The sequence below is a fragment of the Hemibagrus wyckioides genome, linkage group LG06 (genome assembly GCF_019097595.1).
Source record: "Hemibagrus wyckioides isolate EC202008001 linkage group LG06, SWU_Hwy_1.0, whole genome shotgun sequence".
NCBI classification, from domain to species: domain Eukaryota; kingdom Metazoa; phylum Chordata; class Actinopteri; order Siluriformes; family Bagridae; genus Hemibagrus; species Hemibagrus wyckioides.
In genome coordinates this window covers 36,076,855-36,089,850 of record NC_080715.1, presented here as the reverse complement: position 1 = coordinate 36,089,850, position 12,996 = coordinate 36,076,855, and the positions used below count along the sequence as shown (strand labels likewise).

Sequence of the window (12,996 nt, the reverse complement as noted above, 5' to 3'; positions counted from 1 at the left end):
GAACTAGTTGACTGCAAACTACAGGGTCTTAACTAACTGAGTGAAAAAAGAGGGGGTATCAACTGGCTATATTAACAACAAGGGAACTTAACTAGCTGACTAAAAAACAAGGGGACTCAACTAGCTGTATTAACAACAAGGTGACTTAACTAGCTGAATAAAAATCACATGTACTTAACTAGTTGACCTCAGACTACAGGGACTTAATTAACTGACTGAAAAAGGGGGAATCAACTGGCTGTATTAACAACAAGGGGACTTAACGACCTATCTGCAAAACATGGACTCAACTAGCTGATTGGAAAAAAAAGGGAACTTAACCAGTTGACAATGGAACTCAATCAGCTCACTGCAGGGGACTTCACTAGCTGACTGCAAAACAAGGGGACTCACTAAACTAGCTGACTGCAAAACAAGGGGACTCACTAAACTAGCTGACTGCAAAACAAGGGGACTCACTAAACTAGCTGACTGCAAAACAAGGGGACTCACTAAACTAGCTGACTGCAAAACAAGGGGACTCACTAAACTAGCTGACTGCAAAACAAGGGGACTCACTAAACTAGCTGACTGCAAAACAAGGGGACTCACTAAACTAGCTGACTGCAAAACAAGGGGACTCACTAAACTAGCTGACTGCAAAACAAGGGGACTCACTAAACTACTCAACTAGCTGACTGCAAAACAAGGGGACTCACTAAACTAGCTGACTGCAAAACAAGGGGACTCACTAAACTAGCTGACTGCAAAACAAGGGGACTCACTAAACTACTCAACTAGCTGACTGCAAAACAAGGGGACTCACTAAACTACTCAACTAGCTGACTGCAAAACAAGGGGACTCACTAAACTACTCAACTAGCTGACTGCAAAACAAGGGGACTCACTAAACTACTCAACTAGCTGACTGCAAAACAAGGGGACTCACTAAACTACTCAACTAGCTGACTGCAAAACAAGGGGACTCACTAAACTAGCTGACTGCAAAACAAGGGGACTCACTAAACTACTCAACTAGCTGACTGCAAAACAAGGGGACTCACTAAACTACTCAACTAGCTGACTCAACTAGCAACTAGGTGGTTTTTTTTTTTTATTTTTACAGCCGATTTTGTTCTCTGTAAATGCCTCCCATGCTAAATTGCGGCAGTTTAGCTGCAGAATTCACGGACCTTCGGAAAACGCTGCGATTTTGAGCTACGTTTGTAATGCGAAACAACTCGACGGTGTCCAAAAGGCCACATGGGTTTGTTCTCCTGATGAAACTTGTAAAGAGAACACGTTTCCCTGCTCAGCCTTGGGCTGAGCCGTGCCTTATTACCACCAGAGCTCCATTTGCATTGCTAAACAATTTCTGGTGGCAGGCAGCTGATAAAGGCTGTGAGCTTCCCTCTGTGGGCTTCTTCCTTTCTTCCACACAACCTCCTGAGACGTACTACAGGATTTCGGCAGGAAGAGTATATGGAGTATATGGAAGTGGGCCTCAGTATATAAATATCAGTTGTGTTTCAAAAGGCAGTCAATTTAGCAGGCTCGGTGTGGGGGAGAGAGAGAGAGAGAGAGAGAGAGACACACAGAGTAAACGAGTTGACTAGCTTTCTGCGTGACTGCAGAAAGAACCTTCAGGCATTTCGGCTTTTAATAAGTCACATCGAGGTGCAGGGTTTTAGAACACTCAATTAACTTCTACTCATGTCTGAAAAAAGAGAAAAAGAAGAAAACACAATCCAGCAGGACTGAGAACCAACAAGTGTTGAACGTTACCATCTTGAGCGAGTGAATGAGAGCAGGAAGAAAGATGGAGGAAAAGAAGAGAGGCATGAAAATATCAATAATAATAATAATATAAGAACATATATGACATAAGCACTACAATAAGACATATAAATCTTTAAGAATATCAGTAAATATATACAGTGATCTCTAATAGGAAATGCATTTAAGAGTAAACGCTCATTCGATTAGCCAATTAGCCAATCATGAGGCAGCAGCACGATTCATAAAATCAAAAAATCTGAACAATCTGATTTTAGTGACTTGTGGTTCTTGGTGCTAGATCAGACAGTTTTAAGTTGATATGAAGGCTATAACCAGGATTTTTGTTTTTAATTACTCTGTGCAACCACGTTTGTGCAAAAGCATCTCAAATCACACACCATGCCACACTTTGAGGCGGACGAACTACGATAGCAGACATTCACACGCTGACTAAAGACTGGGAAAAGTCTTAAATGACAAAAGAAGGGCACTTCAAACACCAGGATGGTGCACTTAGGTGTACAACTCAAAAAATCACATTGTGGAAAGTTGGACATTTAAAGTGCTCACAACTTTGCTAGAAAAAGCAGCCTTTGCTATGTAGAAGAAAAGGGGCAGGGCTGACTCTGGATAAGAAAAAAAATCCAAAAAACTAGAAACATCTATAATCTAGAAAATTAGAATGTAGGAATGCAAATGTTTGTGTTTAATCAAGAAGATTAAATCAAGCTTGACTTCTTTAGTAGAAGTTCCTGAGCTTTTTTGTGTGTGTGTGTGGGGGGGGGGTAAATAAAAAATAAATAAATAAAAAATGATGAGAGACAAAATGACAAAAAGGACAAAACAACCACCAAAAAAAATAAATAAATAAATAAATAAAACCCTGTCCAATCCGAACTGCAAAAACAGTGCATACTTTTTGAAAATTATTAATAAATCCACTTTAATACGCTAAACATTTTTAATGCGCTCGCAGCTTTGCTTTAGGTAGAAGAAAAGGGGCGGGGCTATGAGGCGCTAACGAGAAAAAAATCAAGATTGCCGACAACACTCCGGTGGACAAGACAATTTTATATTAGAACATTTTCATAAAATGGCTTATACTTTTATTATTGCTCCATTTGAGACGATACCTAGTATACAGTGCGCAGTGGAAGTGTGTAGGATGTAATCTGCGACACAGCTCAGGTGATATTTTCCTCAACTGTGCAGATTTAAAATGCAGCCGAGGAACCCTATACGTCCCAGCATTTTAGGACTATTTATATCTTCTAGTTAGGCAGAATACCCCGAAATTTGAGAGCTCCTAACACACATACATTACCCTGGGGCACTTATAGCACTCTCCAGTAACTCGCCATGGTCAGAGTGTAAACACTAGTCAATACTCTAGGTCATGTATCCTTCAGTCTTGTGTTGGATTTGGTCAAAAGCATGAAATTATCGGGGGTTTTTTAACAGGAATCTGAGGTGTTCCGTCAGCTAGTTCAGTCCACTTATTTTGAAGTCAGCTAGTAAAGTCTCCTTGTTTTGCAGTGAGCTAGTTAAGTTCCCTTGTTTTGCAGTCAGCTACTAAAGTCCCCTTATTTTTCAGTCAGCTAGTTGAGTCCCCTTGATTTGCAGTCGGAGACTGGAGACCAGAGACCAGAGACTTTTTAAAATATATCACACAAGAGGAAGTTTCCCTTTTTGAAAAGGTTACTTATACATCTAGAAATTTATAATCTAGAAAATTAGAATGTTGGAATGCAAATTTTTGTGTTTAATCAAGAAGATTAAATCAAGCTTGGCTTCTTTAGTAGAATTTCCTGAGCTTTTGGAAATAAATAAATAAATAAATAAATAAATAAATAAATAAACAAACAAACAAACAAACAAACAAACAAACAAACAAACAAACAAACCTGTCCAGTCCGAACTGCAAAAACAGTGCATACTTTTTGAAAATTATGAATAAATCCACTTTATTAATTCATTAATACACTAAATATTCACAGACTTTCTGTGTAAAAGCATTTACTAAACCTGCGTCTTATTATTCTGTAGCATGTATTAAATTTGCAGAAGCTTGTTTTGTCTAGAAAAAAAAAGATAATATAATAATGAGAGCGTTTATCTAAATAATGCCTGGGAGCGAAAGAGTGCGTTCACAAGCACCTTATTAAAAAATGTTCACTCATGTCATGTACAGAATAAAGAGTTTTTCGACGCTTCTCCTTGCCTTTAGAGCTTCTCAGAGCCTGTGTGTGTAATATTTCAGCATGTACAATAAAGATGTACAGTATTTTAGTAGCAGAACGCTGTTTAAGAGCCGATTCGCTTAGAGACTTCATCAAGTTTGAGGGATTTCAGTGTTTCAGCCAGCAAAGCTTTTTGCCAGTGAAGTTATCTCTCATGCACACTAACAGCAACAGCAACACACACGGAGTGACCAGCGAGTTCCTGCAGCACAGAAGCAGCTTTGTGGAGCCTCTAGTGCACCAGGACTGAACAAAGCAGCCTGTGTGTGAAGCGTCCCAACAGCTGGGACACACAGAAAACTTCAGACACGCTTAACCACCACGGGACATTCGCATTGTCTCTGCATCACCGTTTCTTTCTTTCTTTTCTTCTGTAGCTGCATTTCCTTTCATCAGCCCGTCCTCTGTCACAGCGGTTTCAGTGGTGGGAATCAGAATTAATCAGAAAAACAAGGGAAAAGCCGATAAGCCATCAAACAGCCTGAGCAAGTGTGATTTTCTAGGTTTAGATCAACAGAGAGAAGAGGAATGCAAAGTTTGTGCTTCGCCAGCAAAAAGTGCTGAAGGGAAATCTGACTCACTTCTAGACATACACACCATACACTAATCAGCCATAACATAATGACCACCTGCCTAATATTGTGTTGGTCCCCCTTTTGCTGCCAAAACACCCCTGACCCGATGAGGCATGGACTCCACTAGATCCCTGAAGGTGTGCTGTGGTATCTGGCACCAAGATGTTAGCAACAGATCCTTTAAGTCCTCTAAGTTGAGAGGTGGGGCCTCCATGGATCTGACTTGTTTGTCCAGGACATCCCACAGATGTTCGATTGGATTGAGATCTGGGGAATTTGGAGGCCAAGTCAACACCTCAAACTCGTTGCTGTGTTCATCAAACCATTCCTGAACCATTTTTGCTTTGTGGTATGGTGCATTATCCTGCTGAAAGAAGCCACAGACATCAGGGAATACTGTTTCCATGAACATGGTCTGCAGCAATGCTTAGGTAGGTGGTACATGTTAAAGTAATATCCACATGGATGACAGGACCCAAGGTTTCCCAGCAGAACATTGCCCAAAGCACGACACTGCCTCCACCGGCTTGCCTTCTTCCCATAGTGCATCCTGGTGCCATGTGTTCCCCAGGTAAGAGACACACACACACCCGGCCATCCATGTGATGAAAAAGAAAACATGATCCATCAGCCCAGGCCACCTCCGTCGTGCAGTTCTGATGCTCACATGCCCATTGTTGCTGCTTTCGATGGTGCACAGGGGTCAGCATGGACATCCTAACTGGTCTGTGGCTATGTAGCCCCATACGCAACAAACTGTGATGCACTGTGTATTCTGACACCTTTCTACCAGAACCAGCATTAACTTCTTCAGCAATTTGAGCAACAGTAGCTCATCTGTTGGATCAGATCACACGGGCCAGCCTTCGCTCCCCACGTGCATCAATGAGCCTTGGCTGCCTATGACCCTCTCGCCGGTTCACCACTGTTCCTTCCTTGGACCACTTTTGATAGATACTGACCGGGAACACCTCACAAGAGCTGCAGATTTGGAGATGCTCTGATCCAGTCGTCTAGCCATCACAATTTGGCCCTTCATCAAACTCACTCAAATCCTTACACTTGTCCATTTTTCCTGCTTCTAACATCAACTTTGAGGACAAAATGTTCACTTGCTGCCTAATATAACTATGTCTAAAATATATATATATATATATATATATATATATATATATATATATATATATATATATATATATATATATATATATATATATATATATATATATATATATATATATATGTTCTCTCTCTCTCTCTCACACACACACACACACGCTCTCTCTCATGTTCTATCTCTCACATTCTCATTCTCGCTGTCACTTACTCTTTCTTTCACATTCTCTCTCTCTCGCTCTCTCACACACACACTTTCTTCTTCTCACTCTCTCACTTACAATCCCTCGCTCTCACACTCACTCTCATTCTCTCTCTCTCATTCATACGATCTCGTTCTCTCACACTCTCTCTCGTTCTCTCACTCTCTCCCTCACACACTTTCTCATTTGCACTCTTTCACTCACGAACTCCTGTTCTCTCACATGCTCTCTCTTGTTCTCACTCCTTTTTCTTTCTTTCTTTCTCTCGCTCTCTCTCTCTCACTGGTTTTCCCTCATGCTCTCTCTCTCTCTGCATTACTCCAAGCTGTCTTGTGTGTCATGTGATATTCTGGATGCCACCTCTAATAACCGAGAAACTCAACAGCTGCAGCAGGGCCGAGGGCATTGTTACTAACCAACTCCCACAGCTGGCTTTCTCTCTATCAAATCCACTCGTGGGATGAAAAATATTTTTAAAGTTCTTGTTTCTTGTGCAAATCTCCTCCACCACCACCTCGGATCTCTGTGGGGATACACGGGGCAGATAATGCCTAGAAATATCAAGCGCTGTTAACGACAGACAAGCTTTACAGAAATATATACATTAGTGATATACATTTTAACTTGAAATTTATCCCTAATGAGCGAGTCAGAGGCTTCGGTGGGGAGGGAAGAAACCTCGTGACTCATCGACATCTGGGTGACATCGGAGAGTGTGGTTCTAAATCATTTCCCTTCATAACTGTGTAGTATATACTCACAGGAAATTCATTCCAGCTTTAACCTGAAGTCTGATTTGTTCACTGATGGAGGCTTAAGTGCTTGATCATATCAACTGCAGTCCAAAGCCATCATCATGGCTTCTATGTCACACCATCCACGGTATCTCCAGCCATGTATCTCCATGTTCACTTCAATTTATATGCAGCACATAAACCCAAAGCATTTACTGTAGATTTTTTTATACTCAAATCAAATATGTACATATGCATGGTGGATAAAAATCACGTTGCTTAAGGAGGTGATTTAACAGTCGCGTGCCGTGTTCCTCAGAACGTCATGCTCAGATCAATTCGCTGCATAGCTAAAAAAGCATGTGCTGTAGTTAAACAGACATAAGCCCTAATCGATTTGGTTTGTAAACAGATACCAGCAGATACCAGCTGTCACAACGACGCCAAGGAAATCTTTCCATGCAGTTTTCTCGCTTTTTTTTTTACTTTCGGAGGATTGAGAGATTCACATCATGAGGAAACCTAATTTCATATTACATTACAAAAGATACATTTCTTACCATGTAGAGGATATGTTAGATCCTATCAGCACATACAGTACATTTTACACAGGCACAGTGGTTGGACACCTTGAGAGCTTTAGGATCCACAATTCCATCCTGATCTTCTTGTTCTAGGTTTCCTCCATTTTCCTTCCAGTAACAATCCAGTATGAATTCCTTAATAAACTATAAGATAATGTGGCACAGTTAATGAAAAGCATTTAATAGCAATACGCCTGGATGATGTTCTATTATATATGCAATCCATTTCTTCATCCCTTTATGTGCTGGATGTCATGGAAGAGACTTTGCTGTAGGTTTATTTCATAGCCGTCTCCTGTGAGATCCGTGGAATCCTACCCTGTCGTCCTATTGGCGGATTTTGGAGTGTCATATTGGTGGATTTTGACAGATTTCCACTCAAAATCAGATATATCGTGTCACGTTTTGCACCGATTTGCGTCAGATTGTAAAAACCGTGTAAAAGGAGGCCAGACAAAGATCGATTGCTCTTTAATCGTTAATAAACGTGAACCAAGATAAAGCGCTTCCTTAAAAGTGATGGTGATGGACTTCACACAGATCACACGTGTAAACAAACGTGTTAAAGATCACGTCTAGATGTCTAGATACTTTCCTAATATATAGGCTCTCAATGTAAAGTTCTGTCACTATCTATGTGTTCAGATTGATTATACGTTTCGATGTATATTTTTCGTCTGTAGGTTGATCGAATTCCTGACACATTTCTCTCGGACAAAAAGGTACATTTTTTCCCACTCCTTGTCGTACCATTTACCATTTTTAACTTTATCCCATTTTACATGGAAACCTTTCGAAATATTAAACAGTCGCTACAAGAAAAGCTAATTCAGGTTCACGACGTGAATTTTTGTCACAAAAATGACAAATAAATGTTTACAAATGTACAAAACATGTCACAGTGCCACCTCAGAGGAAAGGTTTAGTACTTCTGTACGTTAATTTCTGAGAGTTTTACAACTATGTGATGCCATGTATACAGCCTGTGTTTGAATCTATTAGATAACAGAATAGATTCAGAGCTACAAAGAAATTTTCCTTCAGATTTGGGTCAGAAACACGAACGGTCACCAAGAGTTGCTGCGTTTTTCCTCCATACTTTTCTCAGTCTCAGGTTTCACAGCCAGAGATTCCCGACGATTTGCTTCCCTTCCCCCTTAAAACGGAAAACATCATGGAGACTCTTCTACTTTTGCTTCAGAAACCGAACTATATAAATAACCCCGTCCTACTTTGAGGTTCCAATATGTACATATTTGCAGATAAATCAGTCAGGCTTATTGTATATTTTACAGCTCTGCTCCAACACCTCAAAAGCAAAATATTTGAGATGCTTGCTCTAACGAGATGCTTATATTAATCTGCAAACTGACATTACGGTGTGAGTTAACTCAGTGTTTGGATGGAAAACATGGACCAAGCGTAAGAAAAGCCGATCCTGGCATTCCACAGCAAACACACGAGAGAGAAAGAGAGAGAAAGAGAGAGAGAGAGAGAGAGAGAGAGAGAGAAAGAGAGCTCAGCAGATGTGGGGAAATCATTCCTCCCTCTGCATTGCAAGACACACTCCTTTATTCAAACTCTGGGAGATAATAAAAATAATAATAATAATAATAATAATAATAATAATAATAATATGTATTAATAATATGTAGTGCCTTACTCTCACCCAAGGTTGCACTACAACAAAAAAAAATCTTTATGCATAATATATAGAAGAGAAAAAAAAACTGTAATAAAATTAAATACATAAGTAAATAAAAAAATAAAAAAACAAATAATAGTAATAATAATAATAATAATAATAATAATAATAATAATAATTTAAAAAAGAAACAGCAGAGTTTACTGTCCTGCATGGGCTCTAAATATATTTTTGCACATTATTCCTCACACACACACACATATTTAAATAAATAAATATACATATATTTATAACACACACTCCATAGAAAGCTCTCCAGGTATAGAAAGCTATTCTGTCTGGGATGCATGCATAATTTAACCCACACCTGTCTGTCACGCGCTCATGGTCAGTCCGGTATAGCCTTACCTGAGCCGGTGAAGCTGGAAATTATTTACACAATGCCATCCATTTATTCCAGTGCATTGCATGCATTTTCCAAAATTGTGATCAGCTTAGAAATATCCTGCCGAAATGCATGGAGCACTATGGAGAATGAAAAGAGAGCTAAAGAGAGAGAACAATAAACATACCTATAAAGTGTTGTGTTTATTTTTCCATCCTTCCCTGGACTGTGTAGGTATTCCTGTATTCCTGTCACTTTTCCCGCAGTTCCTATTCCACTCTACTGACTTCTCTTCATTGCTGAAACGCAGCTCGTGGATGTCAGAGATGCGCTCCCAGAATTCATCCAAAAACAGATCCGCACAGATGAACCTACAAGGACAATTTCTCAAGCGTATCAGAAATCACGCTAATCGACACAAATGTCCTTCTGCATGTAAAACGAATGCTTTGCGAGTCTCTATACGGTTACAGCGATCCGGTTTATAATCCATGTGAATCCACCTCTGTCTGCTTTCTATTGTTGGAGCTCCTTCACGACAGAAACCCCGCCCAATAGTAAGGCGCATGATCTGATTGGTCCACAAGCCACGAGTCCCGCCTCTGCACAACTGAATTACAATCAGGAGTATTTCAATGAGTCCTGTAATACCTTCCAATGCCTTTAAACATGCTTTTAATCCTTTATAAACTTATATGCATCCCCCTTATCAGGTATTCTGCTTGATTTTAATTCACAAAGACGTACAGCAACAGTGAATATGATGGAAATATGATTTCCCTAGTGTGCGGTTTCTTCAGATATTCCACGCGCATAATTAATTATCCATTATGGTAACAGATTTAACCACTAAAAAACATTTTGCTCTTATTTTTTATTTCTAAAAAAAAGTGATTATTTCCCGTCTGAAAATTCATTCCTAATATTTGCTCGATAGGCAAAAAAAAAATCTACACGAGCACAATCCTCCATGGTCCTAAAAGTTGCATAGAAATGACTTCACATTCAAAGTCATTTTAAGTCATTTTTTAAAAGACATATTATATCAAACGCAATAATTAAGAATTTATTTTTTATATTGCAGAGGTTTTGAGCTAAAACATACTCCGAAGCTATAGCACAGAAAGCGCTATCTATCTCTCGTTCAGGACCCTTAGACAACAACATCGAAGATGGCGGCTCTGGTCGGTTCCCTCGTTGCGTACGGCAGTGATTCCGATTCCGAAAATGAGCCCGAATCCAACACAAACACAGAAAAAGTCGATCCAGATGCGGTCGCACATCTGCAGCCTTTGCAATCTGGAAAACCTACAAATTTGGTTCTAAATTCAGCGCCTGAAGTGGCTGTAAAGGTAAGGTAGCTAGCCGGCTAGTTAGCCACATGCCGCCTAAAGTCTCTTAACAAGTTATCTATGGCGTAAAAGTCTATGCATCACTAACTGGCACCTATTTGATGATCAAATATACTTATTCGCCTCCAGTGACATGTCTAACCCTAGGAAATCAGGTCTAGCAAAGGAGCAGTCGATTAATATGACTTAGCTAGTTAGCTATGTTCTCCATTAGACCAGCTGTTATAACTTCTTATAATGTTCCAAACACTATGCACTAAGCATCACAGCTTAACCAGGTCTCTATGACCTCTTTAAGTCATCCAAGTGTTACTGTATTACAGGAAGATGTTGAGACAGGAACACATCTGGATCCGTCTCTCAAGGAGATCAACTACAATCCTACCTACGACACCATGTTTGCTCCAGAGGTGAGCTCTCTGGGTCCATCGGATTTAGCCCAAGCTTTAGAAAGATATTTCTGTGAACTGTGTTTTTATAGAATTTCTACTTTTTGTGTGCTTTCATTATAAGATGAGAGTGACTGCAGAAGTAAAAGAAAATGCCAGCAGTAAACCATTTGATTATACACCTTGTGTTACAGTTTGGACCCATTAATCCGTTTAAGACTCAACAAATGGCCGCACCGAGGAACATGCTGTCAGGATACGCCGAACCTGCCCATGTCAACGACTTCATGTTTGAACAACAACGGAGGACGTTTTCCACCTTTGGTATGGGTCATGACGCTGGTTGAAACCAAAAGAAAGCTGACATCTAAACAGCTAAATCCTTACATTACGCAGTTATTCTCTTGCGTGGTTCTTGTGTAAAAGAAATCTCAGATATTATAATTGTGTGCGTCGGATAGCAAAACAACCGAATCAGAAGACACCTTAATTCACTGTTTTTTTCTCTACCATCTATCTGAAAGCTATAGATAGTGTGAAAATTCCCAGAGATCAGCAGTTACACAAATGCTCAAAGCACTAACAATCATATTACGATCAAAGATTTTTCCCCATGTTGATGGTTGGCGTTAAACTTACCTGAAAGCTCTGGTCCAACACCTGCTGACACGATTGGCTGATTAGATAACCGCAGGTGTTCCTAATAAAGTGCTCAGTGAGTGTAGACAAAGTTATGTCAAATTGCATTACATCCTCCATAATCTATTCATCCTTATGCATGATCTCCGCTTCTACAGGCTACGCCTTGGACCCCTCCATAGACACCAATCAGATCTCGTCAAGCAGTTACGTGGGAGCAGTGGACGAGGCGGAGAAACACAAAGGTAACGTGTCACGTGACATTGTGTCTTTTAAGTGTCATGATGACCATCAGTGTCAGTAAACACCTTCGTTTGGGGTCTCCTCAGGGCAAACCGTGTTTGAGTCGGGCCCCAGGAAGACGGAGAAGAGGAGGAAGGTGAAAGGAGGAGATGCATCAGAGATCGATAGCTTCCTGGGACCCTGGGCTAAATATCAGGACGAAAAAGACGTCGCTAAACCTTCAGAGGTCAGCTGTAATGAAGAGCCTTTTCGTAGTGCTTGGTTTGATTGTTTTGAGTTTTTTTTTTTTTCCTTATAATTTTTTGTTTTGCATGGCAGGAGGAGCAGAAGGAGTTGGATGAAATCACAGCCAAGAGGCAGAAGAAAGGCAAAAATGAAGATGAGGCTCCTGCTGAGGAGAAGACCATTCTGCATGGTGAGAAGAATATATATATTCTTAATAAAGAATATATTTATATATAAAAATTTTTTTCCTTGAAATCCAAATTAAAATGTAAAGCTGCTTCGTTTCTGTCAGACAATAGTGCCGAACTAATGTAGTCGTTGAAGCAGTATGCTGAAAAATATCAAGGGGCTGTGCTATCTGGTGGGAGGGGCTTACTCCTTATCCCTCATGTCAATCACAGCAGCTCTAGCCAATCGTGTGTTTATGAGCTTGTGTATGTGGAGGAGGGTAGACAGCATCACACATACTTTTGCTTCACATCTGTAGGTTTTAACTTGGATAAATTTCCCAATTTGGATCAACGGGCAAACTTTATACCTTTATAACTCTCTGGAGTCTTTTTGCTAAGTTCTTAGACCTTTCCTAAAGCTCTTAAAGTCTATTTTCATCTCTTTTTTCTTGACTGACATCCGATGGGTTTTCCCAGGCCTCAGTTACCTTGTGACAGATTTCCATAGGTTAGTTTACATCTTTCGTTGTCTCATCTGCTCTGTCTTTCCATCTTTAAAGCGACTGAACATTGTGCATTAGTTTCAGAACAAGGCTGACGGAACAAAACAGCCTCTACTAAATATAAGGCTCAGGATTAAATAAACTCCCCCGGTGCTACTATGGAATATTTTCATTTATTTATTTATTATTTCTGTTGATGTTGTTTTACAGTTAAAGACGCGTATGATTACCAGGG

General features: G+C 40.0%; 2 protein-coding genes across 5 annotated transcripts in view; one reads left to right on the top strand and one right to left on the bottom strand.

Moving 5' to 3' along the window:
* The window catches only part of wasf1 (WASP family member 1), a 68,525-nt gene extending 58,738 nt beyond the window's left edge, over nt 1–9,787 (bottom strand). Inside the window, exon 1 of one of the 4 annotated variants that reach the window (XM_058391742.1) lies at nt 9,428–9,787. The gene's annotated coding sequence lies outside the window, so the exon portion shown is untranslated. The remainder of the gene's footprint in view (nt 1–9,427) is intronic. The other 3 variants (XM_058391740.1, XM_058391743.1, XM_058391741.1) reach the window with 3 other exon arrangements.
* Nucleotides 9,788–10,387: 600 nt separating this feature from the next.
* Nucleotides 10,388–12,996, top strand: part of cdc40 (cell division cycle 40 homolog (S. cerevisiae)) — a 17,220-nt gene continuing 14,611 nt past the window's right edge. The window contains exons 1-7 of the mRNA XM_058391738.1: nt 10,388–10,592; nt 10,916–11,002; nt 11,176–11,305; nt 11,779–11,865; nt 11,950–12,089; nt 12,182–12,278; nt 12,972–12,996. The exon at nt 12,972–12,996 is cut by the window's right edge and continues 115 nt beyond it. Coding sequence (XP_058247721.1) covers nt 10,413–10,592; nt 10,916–11,002; nt 11,176–11,305; nt 11,779–11,865; nt 11,950–12,089; nt 12,182–12,278; nt 12,972–12,996 — 746 coding nt within the window. The 5' untranslated portion in view covers nt 10,388–10,412. The remainder of the gene's footprint in view (nt 10,593–10,915; nt 11,003–11,175; nt 11,306–11,778; nt 11,866–11,949; nt 12,090–12,181; nt 12,279–12,971) is intronic.